This window comes from Galeopterus variegatus, unplaced genomic scaffold, assembly GCF_000696425.1.
Source record: "Galeopterus variegatus unplaced genomic scaffold, G_variegatus-3.0.2 Scaffold3814, whole genome shotgun sequence".
In the NCBI taxonomy this organism is placed as follows: Eukaryota; Metazoa; Chordata; class Mammalia; order Dermoptera; family Cynocephalidae; genus Galeopterus; species Galeopterus variegatus.
Window position 1 is genome coordinate 91016 of NW_007729925.1, and position 13241 is coordinate 104256.

The 13241-nt window shown below is 35.0% G+C and overlaps 1 protein-coding gene across 1 annotated transcript in view; it reads right to left on the reverse strand.

Moving 5' to 3' along the window:
* The window catches only part of GFM2 (G elongation factor, mitochondrial 2), a 40973-nt gene that overhangs the window by 23904 nt on the left and 3828 nt on the right, over positions 1 to 13241 (reverse strand). Inside the window, exons 2-8 of the mRNA XM_008586054.1 lie at positions 12525 to 12611; positions 10476 to 10560; positions 8376 to 8433; positions 7829 to 7926; positions 5118 to 5243; positions 4255 to 4343; positions 484 to 572 (exon numbers count right to left, since the gene is read on the reverse strand). Of these exons, the coding sequence (XP_008584276.1) occupies positions 484 to 572; positions 4255 to 4343; positions 5118 to 5243; positions 7829 to 7926; positions 8376 to 8433; positions 10476 to 10560; positions 12525 to 12587 (608 nt within the window). The 5' untranslated portion in view covers positions 12588 to 12611. The remainder of the gene's footprint in view (positions 1 to 483; positions 573 to 4254; positions 4344 to 5117; positions 5244 to 7828; positions 7927 to 8375; positions 8434 to 10475; positions 10561 to 12524; positions 12612 to 13241) is intronic.

The following is a 13241-nucleotide window of genomic DNA, read 5'->3' on the forward strand; positions in this document are numbered from 1 at the left end:
GGTCTTATAGCACTGACATTCTCCTCTCTCATTCCCTTTTATTGAGAGCCTATTACCCAGTAGCTAAGGAAAATCAAGGAACAAGGAAGAACACCTTTCTCTAAGGCAACTGCAGGAAATAACTCTCTCCTGTCTACCTTTAACAGTGATGGGGAGCACTGTAATCTTCAGCAATACAGGAACTATACTAAATAGTTCTAAAGAGAACCAATGGAATCAGCAAGACACCACTTTCTCAGGATCCTAGAAGATATAACTCATCCTCTCTGTGTTAGAAACAGGATGATCTCTATTAATCCCAAATTGTTACTTAACTTATAGATTAGTTGCTTTGAAATTTTTTTAAATGGGAATGAATTGGGATCCCATAGAATATTTATACCCTACAGGAAAGAATAGCCATTTCTATATTTAAGTTATAGTCCATTAAAAGCTCAAATTGTATTCTCACTTTGATAAGCCAAAGAAACACCTTTTAAATACCTTGCTCCAGTTTTGTCCATCTTGTTTAAAAAGCAGATTCGAGGTATCTTGTGTTTATCAGCTTGTCTCCATACTGTCAGAGTTTGGGCCTAAAGCAAAATGAGGAAAAATAACTATGTTAGTAGACATGGAATAAAAAATTACAAGAATCTACCGTAACACAAAATTGGGCCCACAAAATTGGGCACTAACCATAGAATCAGTGCCACTGTACTTATACTTCTAGGGTCACCCTTTTGCTATCAGGTTAACACAGCTGGAAATGTGATAAAGTGTGATACAGAACATGCTTCAGATTGAGAATAATACTTTGGGTAAACTAGGTTGCCACACGAAGACAATCAAAATCTGGGAGGTACTGAGAATCATGGAAAGAGGACTTAACTGAGAATAAGAAGATCTAATTTTTGTTTGTTTTCACCTTTCCTATTACATGTCACATGATATTGAACTCATTTAATGTCAGTTTTCTGATCTATAAAATAGGGACTTTTGCCTCAATTAATTCAGACAGCTGTTGTGAAGTAAAAAGAACAAATAGGAGTGCACTATAAAAATGTTACTATGATAAAAATCACATTTTATTGTGATTATTTGAATGTTGTGTAAACTAAAGAGGACTTAAGGGGGGGAAATTTATAAAATTTATAAGTTGCAGGTCTCATATGCTTTTCTTCTATTTGACTTCTTTTAATTTCATTTTTGCACATATTAAATATATACATGAGTCTAAATATATATATATATATATGAGTCTATTAAATTACATATTAAGTATGTACATGAGTCTAAATATATATATATATATGAATCTATTAGTGGAGTCCAACAGCCCTCAAGCAAAGCATAAAAAGCGTAATGTACTGACACTAGTTACAGCAGAAGACAGTTTTTTTTAAAGATTTATATATAATAAAATACACAGGGGCCGAGCCCGTGGCACACTCGGGAGAGTGCGGCGCTGGGAGTGCAGTAGCGCTCTCGCCGCGGGTTCGGATCCTATATAGGGATGGCCGGTGCACTCACAGCGCTCATTGGCTGAGCGCGGTGCGGCCGGTCTCAAAAAGGACAAAAAAAAAAAAAAAAAAATACACAGATCTTAAGTGTACAGCTAAGTGAGTTTTGATAAAAGTATACACTTGTGTAACTTCTAACCCAATCAAAATATAGAACACTTTATCACTCCAGAAACTTTTCTCATACCCCTGCCCCTATAAGAAACCTGCTTTGATTTCTATCACCATGGATTCATTCTGCCTATTCCTGAACCTCATATAAACAGCGTGGTTTCTTTGGCTCAACATAATGTTTTTGGCATTCACCCATGTTTTGGGGTACACTGGTTCATACTTTTTTATTGCCATATTCCTTTCTATAAACATACCAGTTTGTTTATCTATTCACCTGTTGATGTGCGCTTGGGTTGTTTCTAGGTTGGGGCTATTATGAGTTTAGCTGCTACAAACATTCTGAACAAGTCTTTGGTGGACAAATGTTTTCATTACCTTGGATAAAGATATAGAAGTAGAATTGCTGGGTTTTAAGGAAGTTGTATATTTAACTTTATAGAAACTGCCAAATAGTCTTCCAAAGTCATCATGTTATTTTACAGTCCTTCTAACAGAGTATAAGAGCTCCAGTTGTACCACACTGACACATGCTTTCACTCTTTTTAATTTTAGTCATTCTTGTGAGTGTGGAATGGTATCGCTTCCTGATTTTCAATTTGCATTTTCCTGACAACTAATGAGATTTGTGCATCTTTTCATGTGCTCACAGGCCATTCATATCTTCTTTTGTGAAGTGTCCATTCAAGTCTATTGTCCATTTTTTTACTGGGTTGTTTGTTTTTATTACTGATTTGTAGTTCTTCATAAATTCTAGATACAAGTCCTTAGTCACACATATGTACTCTAAAAATTTTAGCATGTATTTCACAAGAACAATGACATTCTCCTATATAACCTATACTATCACTGCATTCAGGAAATTTAATATTCATACAAGTACTTTTATCTAACATTACAAATATTTTCTCATAGTCTGTGGCCTTTTCATTTCTTTTAGTTTTAATGAGCAGATGTCATTTTGATATGTTCAATGAATCAACTTCTATTCTTTTATGTTTATGCTTCTTATGTCCTCTCTTATAGCTGTATAACACCAGGTGTGTAAGTAGATGGGGTATAAACAATGACAGCAAGTTGCCGAGACTATGACACTTCCACCCTAAATAGTTCAACGTGTATTTCTTAAGAATAAGGACTTTCTCCTAAAAAATGGACTATAATGATCACATTCAGAAAATTTTAAGTTGACACAATACTTTTATCTAATACATATAGTCCATATTTAAATTTCCCTGATTTTCCCAATGTCCTTTTAACTTTTTTGGGGGGGGATCCAGGATCCAACCAAGGATCATGTGTTACATTTAGTTTTCTAGTCTCTTCACAACCCTTTAATCTAGAACAGTTTTCCAGCTTTTTTCTCTCTCATTCATGATGCTTACATTGATCCAGGATCCAACCAAGGATCATGTGTTACATTTAGTTTTCTAGTCTCTTTACAACCCTTTAATCTAGAACAGTTTTCCAGCTTTTTTCTCTCTCATTCATGATGCTTACATTTAAAAAAATGTTCCTCGATCCCTGAACTGGCCAGTCACAAAATAAATAAGTAAATAAATAAATAAATGTTCAAATTCTGAAAATTTCTGGCCAGTTTTTTTGCAGAGTTTCTCTCCATTTAAATTTCTCTGGTTGTTTTCTTATGTATAGATTTGAGCCAAACATTTTTGTCAGGAATACAACACAGGTAAATGTGTCCCTCTTGGTGCATCCTATCAAGAAGCCCACTGGGTCAATTTTTCCTATTTTAAAAGATGTTAATTTTGATCACTTAATTAAGATAATATCACTTTTAGTAATTTTAAGGTCAAAAGAACTAGTAGGATTCTATATTCAACATAAAGCTAATCTTGAGATTATATGATGAAGGCAGTACCAGCTATAAAGAGGGCATGACTAATCCCTCTAGCAATAAATTATTATAAATCCATTTTTAAATTTATTCAAGATCCTTTATATTAATTGCTGGGAGATAATTCTCCATAGGTCTCTCACATTTCTGCATGTTTTATTAGGAGACGCACTGACTGCCCTTTGTCTCAAGGATGAACGATAGAGACAACATCTCCCTGTGGGGCAAAAGGCAGGTTTGCTTACAATGCTGGAAGACAGTGTTTCCCTCCAGAGCAAAGGGAAGGCATGCTTACTGCCTATTACAAAATGTTTCCATTCTCTAAATACAGGATTCTTCTCAACCCACAGCATGTGCTCCCTTCATGTCACCCTGTGGAAACTGGGATTTGGTAAACCAGTACAGGAAAATGCTGATACTCTGGCTATTGCTATTTCTGTGACTATTTCTCTGACACAGGAGTCTTATGTCTTCTGCCAGAATCCATGAAGCTATGGCAGGTTAACTTTTTAGCTTCCAAGTAAGGTAGAATTGCAGGTCCTTCACAGATCGTGACAATAACTTTAATATTTCCTATAGAAAAGCAAACTTTATTTTCCTTTTACTACGAAATATCTGAGATCACATATAGATCCCACCTCAAAATTCAATTCTAACTTCCCTTGATCATAATTTGATTTATATGAACTTACCCAATAAAAGGTTACATAGTTAACTAAATTTGATACATTTTACTTTTTTAAGAAGCATGCTGTCCTATCTTCGCTTAACTCTGGCAATAGTTTTTACCTCTACACCAGCAGAGGCATCAAATACAGCCACTGCACCATCCAACACCCTCAGGCAGCGCTCAACCTCCAAGGTGAAGTCCACATGACCTAAGAAAAAGATGAGAAATATAACACTTAAAACCTTTTGAAAAACAAAAACGATCATATGATCTAGCAATTCCACTTCTGGGTATATATTCAGAAGTATTAAAGGCAGGGTCTCGAAGAGATATTTACACACCCATGTTCACAGCAGCACTATTCAGATCATATGATCTAGCAATTCCACTTCTGGGTATATATTCAGGAGTATTAAAGGCAGGGTCTCGAAGAGATATTTACACACCCATGTTCACAGCAGCACTATTCACAATAGACAAAAGGTGGAAACAACCCAAATGTCCATTAATGGATGAATGGATGAACAAAATGTGGTATATACATACAATGGAATACTATACAGACTTAAAAAGGAAGAAAATCCTGTTACAATATGGATGAAACTTGAAGACTTAATGCTAAGTGAAATAAGCCAGTCACAAAAGGACAAATACTGTATGATTCTACTTAATATGAAGTATCTAAAGTAGTCAAATTCATAGATTTAGAAAGCAGAATGGTAACTACCAGGGTGAACAGAAGAAAACAAAGGAAAGTTGTTGTTTAATGGGTAAAGAGTTTCAGCTCTGCAAGATGAAAGTTCTAGAGATTTGTTTCACAGCAATGTGAACATACTTGACACTACTGACTTATACACTTAAAAATAGTTAAAATGGTAAGTTTTATGTTATGTGTTTTTTACCACAATAAAAAAACAAAAAAACCCACATACACAAAAATACAATAAAGCAGCATCTCTCTATTGCTGGAATAGCCCCATACCTGGTGTATCAATTAGATTGACTCTATACCCCTTCCAATCAAATGTAACAGCAGCTGATTGAATAGTGATGCCTCTTTCTCGCTCTTGAGCCATGAAATCTGTCACTGTGTCTCCATCATCAACATCTAGCCAGGAAAAAGATGATATCATTTAGTCTTAATAGCAGATATATTTTATTGGTATTAGATATCTACCTGACATAATTTGCTTTAGGAAAAATCTTTTCTAAAATATTTGGCTTAATACTTAAAGCCCTGAATCCTTCTCTAAGTATGTCCTCATTCTAGAAAAAGCTTTTGCAGCCAAGATTAGTAATTCTTCCATAAAAATAATTTTTAACAACTAAGATTAAAATGTTTTCATTTTAGTGAGCCATATACTCCTTTCCTGTTTTTCCTAGCTTGACATTTACTACCTTCTCTTTATCAGCATTCCTCCCTCCTGATCTTTTGATGGGAGGCAGAGTAGGTAGTGGAATGAAACAGCACAGACAGACCTAGATTTAAAACCCAACTTTACCACTTACTACTCTGTGATCCTGAGCAAGTTACTCAACATAGTTTATAAAATAAGGCCAATAAAGCCATCCTTGCTGGACTGTTAAAGGTATGAAATGATACAATATATATAAAGTACCTAGTCCACTTATCAACCTAGTAGATGATAAATGGTAGCTACATGGAACAAGGTAGAGAAAAAACTCTTCCAAAGTTTAATTATCCTTTACAAATCCTTCTCATTACTAAATTTTCCAAAGAAAAGGAATGTATTTGCACAAATGAAAATAAAGTCTCAGTGAAACTTTCATAGTATAAAGTCATGGATAAACTTTATTGTGACTACCAAAATGTTCACTCAAACTACTCTGCCATAAAGTTCTTTAAACCCCTAAAATAGTAGCCAGCTTCCCTATTTGTTTGTGCATATAGAAACGTGTATACACACAACATAATCTAAACACCAAAAGAGGGGAAAATAGCAGAAAAATGTATTTGACAGCAACTCCAAATATCTACATAACCTATGAATTATGTTAGTATTGCCAGTTATTCACAACACAACTACCAAAGAAAACAAACATCATTAAGGATACAAAGACCAGAGCAGAAAAATGTATTTGACAGCAACTCCAAATATCTACATAACCTATGAATTATGTTAGTGTTGCCAGTTATTCACAACACAACTACCAAAGAAAACAAACATCATTAAGGATACAAAGACCAAATAACTAACTAAAAGTGCTAATGGAGGCAGTGTTTTAAAACACTTATATGATAACAAGATTTTTCACAATGATAAAGATCTTTACTTCATATTAGCTCTCTATGATTATTTATATGTGACTAATAAAATCGACCTCGGATAGCAACTTCTGCCACAGTTTGGATAGTTTCTAGACTACGGTCTGAAATAGAAAAAGACTTCAAAAGATAACTTGTTTATCATGGAATATTTTATACTTGTATATCATGGAATACATACTCAAAAACATGTAGAATATTATTCAGCCTTAAAAAGGAAATTCTGACACATGCTACAACATGGATTAACCTTAAGGATATTGTGCTTTTAACTTATACACTTATACAGTAGTCAAAATCATAAAAAGAAAAAGTAGAATGGTGTGGTTTTTTCCAACCACAATTAAAAAAAAAATAAGTAGACAAAGTGCCTGGGCCCACCTTATTTGGACTCTCACTTCAGGGAAACAAACTGAGGATGTTAGGAAAGGATTGTTATCAGATTTATGACACAACAGAGGACTCCTGACAAGTTCCACATTTTGCTCTATGTCATGTTACCATTTACATAACATAATTCTATGAGAAATTCAGGTGAACATACATTTAGGAGTCTATTATCATGAAGATTCGAATCCTTGTATTCCTTTCCACTATTAAGTCTCAGTCAGTTCTAATGGTCTAGAGAAATGGTTCCCAATAGGGTGCATATCATATACTAGACCTTCAGAATCTTAATTTCCAGAGTGGGGCTAGAGCATCATTATTTAAAAAAAAAAAGGTTCATGGGGACACAAATGTGCATGCCTAGTCAAGAACCACAATTTTCACGTTATAATTGAAAAATAAATTCAAAACTTCGGAAAAATTAACTTCTGATTTGTAAACTAAATCTGAATTGGCAAGAAATATAAATAAATTATAAACACCTGATAGAGATACACAACTTCTGGCTTCTCTGAGTGGAGTGCTGCACATCCCTTATGTGGAGCCTAGAACCTATGCCTACGGGGTTGTCATAAGAGATATTCATTTCTACAGGGCATGAGTTTTCTAAGCCTGGGTGGCTCCCGTGAATCTCATCACCTTGTACCTAAGCTATCACTTTTGGGTGGCCAACGAAGATAGTGCCCAGATAGCTTTGTGGACTACAAGGACTCCAGCAGAAAGAAACTTCCAAGGCTGGTCTGTTGGTAAGCTATGGCTCCTATCATACAACCTTCTGAGTAGACCAGTGTTGAATGGAGCCCATAATAGTCTTATGAGTCTGAATGTTTAGTTAAATCTAAAAAGATCCTTTGGTGGATGTTGCAGCTACCTTATCTTTGTTGTGGTTTAGACATCAGGGCCTCCAATGGTGGCACTGATGGTGGCACTCAAGGTGTCTAGATTGACTTCTTAATCAAAATATTTCCCAATGATGCTTTTGCTAATGGGGGATGGGGAGAGGAGGAATCAATTCTAACCTCCCAGTGATCTTGTGTATCCAGAATAGTACAATATTCTTTCTGTGGTGGTAGTTTTGCCTGCATCAATATGAGCCATAATTCCAATATTACGGATTCTGTTTAAAACAAACAAAAAACCCATGCATTATGAGGTGGACATTACTAAAATTATAAAACCAAAATGTCTATGCTGTGCAAATTTCAAAGCTAGTCAGTATTTCTATAATTTATATAATTGTGCAAAAACTAGAAAAATGGAAAACATATTAAGAGTATATTCTGCCACATTACTCTGACAAAATAGCTAAGTAACAAAAGGGCTAACTAAAATCTTGAGACTATCTTCTATTCATTTCTATGAAAAGTATGCTGTGGTTACATTTAAAATTTTTAGCACTAAATTGAGAAAAAAAATAGCTTTTAAGATACATACCAACATCTATTTATAATTAGCTAGAGCAGAAAGTCACAGAAATTACAGCATTCACTAATAAGCCCAAAAGAGAAAACTTGTAACTTTTCTTGGAAGCCTATGGAAAAAAACAATATCAACGATAGTACTTACTTGGCTATAGGAGGATTGATGATGGAATGAAGGGATTTGATATCATTTCCTATTAAGCCTAAGAGAAAGAAGGTTAAAATTGAACATTAAATTGATGAAATTTTCCTTTAATTTACAAAGGAAAGAATTTAAAATAATTTTAAGTACTCTAATTCCAAATAAAGTAAAAGCAAAGCTAAATAAAACTCTCACTTATCTAAAATTTATTTTCCTACAATCTGAGGAAAAAGCTGTGGATGACAATAAAACAAGGTAAAGATTTTTAAATATCAATTTCTAGATCATATCCTTAGAAAAATACAGATTTACCCCAATCTCTTCCACCTACTACACCTCTATTTATAGACTTGTAAAATTAGAATTAACACTCATAATGATAATCTTAAAGCACTAGTAGATCTTGAATCAAAGAAAAAAATTTAAAATGCACAGTGTGGGGTAAGTGAAGGAAAACGGTCAGGGCCCCTCAGATGTTCAGAATCTTGCTAAGCATTTGATTTAAATATGCGCGTGCACCCAGGTGTTCCTTGGCTGTTGTCTAATGTGTTGCACTTGTGCACCCAGGTGTCCTGGTTTATGGACTTAGTTATAAGGAATGAGTGGCTCTGATCCACAGTGCCTCTCCCCCCCGCCATGCTCTCAGGGGGGCTATGGGGAGGACACTACTGCTGCTGGAGGCTGTTGCTATAAGCTGCTGCTGCTGCCGCCATTGCTGAGGACTGAGCTCTTACGGTCTGCCAACAGCTCCCGGGATCTTTCCCAATTACTTAGCATGGGCTTCCGTGTAAGGGGTCTGGTGACCCAGTCTGTACAATGGGTTTGAAGGGTCTGAGCCCTAGCTCTGACAATATAAATGGAAGCTTAGTATAACTAAAATAATGAAACATTTTGGCTTTAATGATGATTTGCCTTACTCGATAGCTAGCGTAGTCATGTAGCTTTACAACTGGCACAGTTGGCAGGATTCCGACATTAGCCCTAGCTTGACACACAGTCCTGTAAACCTGCATTTTCCAAGGTTTCATGAGCTAAGAATGATCCTCTGGTCAGCTGATAATGAATTTTCATACAATTTTGAACCTATCTTCCCTCAGCAATCCCAGGACAATACTTTTAAAGATGGCTGGGAAAGTTTGGACAGAAGCTATAATAATCTAATATTTCTAAAAGGCCAAGTAGTATTTCTTCAATTTAAAAAGTCCATAATGACTTACTCCATGCTTACCCTATATTTTATTAATAATATTAAAGCAAAAATGCAGTTAGATTTGTAAACTTAATCTATACCTTCTTGCTATTTAAACCAGTTCTCTCAAATTTCTATAGTAAAATAAGAGTTTTATATTTTTAAAACCTCGTGGTTGTTTGAAAATCAAAAGGTAATCTGTACAGCTATAGTTAGTCACATGGGCAAAATATAGAAATCTAGATATACACCAGTAATGCAGCCCATTAAATTCATGTGCCCTTTTAAGTCAACAACCAACCAGTATTTTCACTCTATTATTCTCACATGACAAAGATGGTAATGAGAACAGTAATAAATAAACTAGTTTCATGAGTGTATCATTTGCTTGCTTCAAACACAGTAAGGACACTCAGAATTAAAGCAGTCAGCTCCTCAGCCTTCCAGCTTTTGATAGCCATGTATCTAACCTAAATTATCCCAGATAAATGTTTAACCAAACTACTTTTAAGAATCTTCAAAATTCTAGTAAACCCCTATTGACAGAAAACCGGATATGAACTAGAAAATAAACAGTTTACAGCAAGAGCACTCTTCCAAGTAGATTCACATGCCAAACTCTGAGCCAGCTACTAAAGCCACCAAATTTCCTTTGCTCAGCTCATCAGCATGTCTGGCAGATGAGGAACCCATTCTACTGATGTCCCCTCCTGGCATCTATTGGAATACTCTCACTCTAATCACCTCAAGAAAATAGCCACAAAGTGAAAAAGCTTGCAGACTGTTGGGAAAATATAGAAAAATGGTCAGGGCCCCTCAGAACCACCCGTAATAAGGGAGATTCAGGAAATGAAAGAGGGAAAAAAGAGAGAACAAGCAGTTTAGGTGAAATGAGAAGAATCTAACATTTGTACCTGGTAAGGAACTGTAATTTCTTCCAAGAGGTACATGTGGCTTGAATCTTTTTAAACTTGCTCTTATTTTACAGCAGCACATATTCTAGTAAGGAAAAACAAAACTTTTAGCATGACTTATTACAGTAGTTTTAACACTGTAACTATGCTTTGTCAGAAGATAAAATAGTTTGCATCTCCTTAAAGTAGTCCCACTTCATTAACTCCAATTCTTTTAAAAAGTGACGACCCAAACTTATACTACAGGGAATAAGGATAAAATTAATACTGATTGGCTATTTTGAGCTGACCTTAAAACAATGGTTCTCAGACCTTCAACATTAGCATGAGTCAGGGACATGCTGAAATGCAAATTCTCAGTCTCCGCTCCAGAAAAGAGGATCAGAAACTCCTGGGGATGGGGCCCAGCAATCTCGTTTAACAAGGCCTCCAGGTGATTCCTGTAACAAGTTTGAGAACCACTATCCTAAAGTTTAGATAAGAGAGTCTGAAAGATTAAATAAGGTATCTCACCTTGGATATAACTTGGTTCTCCTCTATGGACGTGCTAAGAGCTTGTGGGGGTCATGAACGCTAAAACCACTACCTGTTTTCAGGACTTATAAGAGTAGTTACACATTAGAATCATCTGGAAAGCTTCTTAGATACATGGGGGTGGGCTAAGGAAAGGAGAGTTGGGAGAACTGGGTGGTGGCATTTTTTAAGAGTTCCCTATGTGCTTCCAATGTAGCATTACAACTGATGAACTGAGTTAGAGCAGGTCTGCTTAAGGTCAAGTTTAACCTCCACTCTAGCTGCTTCCCTTAACTTCTCCTAATGCTCTCATGTAGAGGTTAAATATTCTCCATCTCCAATTTATCCCTAGACCACAGATACACATTTAATGGCTGCCAATACATTTGGAATTATCAGTTAGTGTATACAATGATTTTGGGCTACCACAATCTGCTTTTTATGATATCTTGGAATGCATGTCTGTGCCTCCTATATTATTTCTACATTAATAACCGTGGTACTGGCAATAATACACTATTATCCTAATATTTCAAGAGCAGAGAAGAGACTCAAAGCTATTTACATTTCCACTGCATAATGACCAGGATAAGAAGACCCAGTGTTCACGTGTCAGGATATGTAGTCTGGAAGTGTCAACGATAAAAACTCTGAAGAAAAACTAACTCCTTGGGCTACTTAATGACATGAAAAATGGAATATAGAAATACATATTCTTCAAAATGTGGCAAGGTGATTTTAAAGTAGTGAAAATGAATTTATAGACTAATGAGAAGGCATGCTTCTCAGTTACAAGTTCTCCAATACTCCCTGTTAAGTCATTGCTGAAGATAAAGAGAAATGACCTAGACAAGTTTTAAAGTTGTCTCTCACTTAGCTGTATATAAATAACAGAGCATGATTTTATTTAAGGATTAATATCTCTAAAGTATACTTACAATATGACAATTTACAAAATAATTTTTAGTGTTTTGGAGAAGATTCAGGAGTCAGACTAGAGCTTAAAAACAAAAACAACATTCCTGAAATATGAGACAAATAACAGACTGTTCAAAAAGCTGGCTTCCAAGAGCTCCGCAGAAGAAAGCCAAAAGCAGTTTTATTTTATCAACCATTGTACAATTATGTTATACCTTGAAATTAATTTAAGAGGAACTTTATTTCACAGGAGTCTCAACCTGTGGATACTTGAGAGTACAAAGCATTTTTGTTAGCAGTTTAAAGATGTGCATTTAGTGCTGCTATTCTTAGAAGAGATATACAGCACGACCTTCCTCCAAAAACAACTGGCATTTTAGTATTCCACGAGACCAGAATTTAGCTTTATCTGTTGTTCTTTTTTAAATTAAGGTAATTTCTTATTACATTTCTTATTAAATTAAGGTAATTTCTTTTAAATTAGTTTACCTTGAGGATACCCAAAGGTTATGACTAAAGTAAGTTTGGAATCAAAAGCTGGTAAGCTATACTAGACCTTTGGGGCAGTAAAATAACTGAGGTTGTAGATGTATGTTTAATTTTACAAGAAAAGCTTACATTAATGTGCAAACTGGGTATTTTCTGATGATTCACTGCAAATATCCTTAAGTTGGTCAACATCTTGGTCCTCCAAACTGTTATTCTCTGAAAAAAAAAATACAAAATTATATAACTATATGTATTTATGTATCACATGTCAGTATGGCATATGTAAGACATGCAATATGTATGGTAAAAATATATAAATATTAAAAAATAGGAACAATATTAGCTATCAAAAATTCAACACATCATTCAGAAAATGAAAATTCAGACTAAATATGAGAAATATGATTCTTAAGTTTAAAATGTTCCTTATTTTTTCAATAAACTTTAATTTTTAAAGATATGGAGACATTATAGATTTATTGAAATTACAAAAACCTCACATGAACCAAAATGCATTTTTATTTAAATGTATAAAATTAAGCAAAGAAAGGTAAACATCTACATGTTAAACTGGTAATTTTTCACTGGCAGTAAAATTTACTGGTTTATCTGTATATTCTGATTTTCCTACCATAAATATGTAAAAATAAAATCACGGAGAAAAAATACACAAAAGTCCTCTTCCTCTATGATTATAGAAACTACGCATCTTTATTTTTATTTTTATTTTTTTTCCTTTTTGTCTTTTTTCGTGACCGGCAATGGATCGCAACCCTCAGTGTTGCGCCCGTACCAGACCGGGACCAGCAATGGGATCGCAACCCTCGGTGTCACGCCCGCACCTCG